Raw genomic sequence first — 1,557 nt, forward strand, 5'->3', positions numbered from 1 at the left:
AGAAAGAAAAAGTTACAGTCCTTTGATGAAGAAAGGTTTGACCGAGAACTCCAAGTAGTCGATTGCCCAAACATCTCGAAACTCGGCCAAATTTGCCGCCCAATTCAATCCCTTATATAAGAAGATGATTCTTCTGCAAAATCTATCTGGTTATTCACCTACTGACTATCATTTTCTCCCTATTTGAATTGCTCAATTTCGTTTTTCAGACAACGAAAATAACTCAAACATCAAGAGGAAGATGAAACCCTCGTCGTCTTCCTTCGTCGGGGTGGCGATTTTGATGGCACTCGCCTCCGCCGTCTCTGTTTCCGCCCACCCCAACAACACCTCCGGTGCGTGGGACTCCTTCAATAAGCTCTTGGGTTGTCACAAAGGAGATAATCTGACAGGCCTCACCTCACTCAAGCAGTACTTCCATTACTTCGGTTACATCCCCGATTCGCCCGGCAACAACTCCGACTCCTTCGATGACATTCTCGAACATGCTATCAAGACATACCAACAAAACTTCAACCTCAACGTCTCCGGTGTCCTCGACGACTCCACACTCGCTCAGCTCGTCCGACCCAGATGCGGCGTCCCGGATATAGTCAATGGCACCACCACCATGAACTCCGGCAAGTTTAACAAACTCCACTCCGTCGCCCATTTCTCCTTCTTCCCCGACCGACCCACCTGGGGAAGCAAACGGGACCTAACCTACTACCTCGACTCGTCCAGCCGAATAGTCGATTCCCAGCGGATGAGCACCATCTTTTCCAGAGCTTTCTCCCGGTGGTCAGCGGTGACGCCGTTGACCTTCCAGGAGACGGACAGTAGTGTCAATGCCGACATTAAGATAGGATTCTACTCAGGTGATCACGGCGATGGAGAGCCCTTCGATGGAGTCATGGGCACTCTTGCGCACGCCTTCTCTCCGCCGGACGGGCGGTTACATCTGGATGCGGCCGAGAACTGGAACGTGGAGTCTGACTCTGTGGGGTTCACAGAGATCGATCTGGAATCGGTAGCAGTTCACGAGATTGGGCATCTGCTGGGTCTGGGCCACTCCTCGGTAGAGGACGCTCTCATGTACCCGAGCATCACGTCAGGTAGCCGCCGTGTGGACCTCGCCGGCGACGATATTGAAGGGATTCAGGTGCTGTACGGCTCCAACCCCAACTTCAATTCCTCCACCATCCCTTCCACGCAGGAGAGGGAGACAAGCGCCTCGTGGCGGCTCTGCCAGAACTTGTGGAAGTTATCGGGAGGGTTGATCGGCCTGTGGTTGCTGTTGTAAATAGAAACGCATAATCGTTTTGACCAGTTGTGATTACGCGACGTCGATGGGCGAGCTCGACGCTGTACCGTTTTTTTGGGCATCGTCTGGGTCTGCCAATTGCGTGTCTTTCTTTTCCTTTTCTGTAATTATATTTGGCATTTATTGGTTGATTCATCTTATCTTATTATTTTCGACATAAAACGCCTGCTATGCAGATTTATCATTTTTTCCCTCCCTAAACCTGGTGCAAATATATATTAAGAGCCACCTCACGTTGACGTCCAATAGGGAAA

At 50.6% G+C, this 1,557-nt stretch overlaps 1 protein-coding gene across 1 annotated transcript; it reads left to right on the forward strand.

Moving 5' to 3' along the window:
- Positions 1-241: 241 nt before the first annotated feature.
- On the forward strand, positions 242-1,284 carry LOC137937287 (metalloendoproteinase 2-MMP-like). The gene has a single exon (XM_068782369.1). The coding sequence runs from the start codon at positions 242-244 to the stop codon at positions 1,280-1,282; it is 1,041 nt and encodes a 346-aa protein (XP_068638470.1). The 3' UTR covers positions 1,283-1,284.
- The last annotated feature ends 273 nt before the right edge of the window (positions 1,285-1,557 follow it).

The sequence above is a fragment of the Aristolochia californica genome, unplaced genomic scaffold (genome assembly GCF_029961685.1).
Source record: "Aristolochia californica isolate CCGP_79_NKW_82.1479 unplaced genomic scaffold, dmAriCali1.0.hap1 SCAF_7, whole genome shotgun sequence".
NCBI classification, from domain to species: Eukaryota; Viridiplantae; Streptophyta; class Magnoliopsida; order Piperales; family Aristolochiaceae; genus Aristolochia; species Aristolochia californica.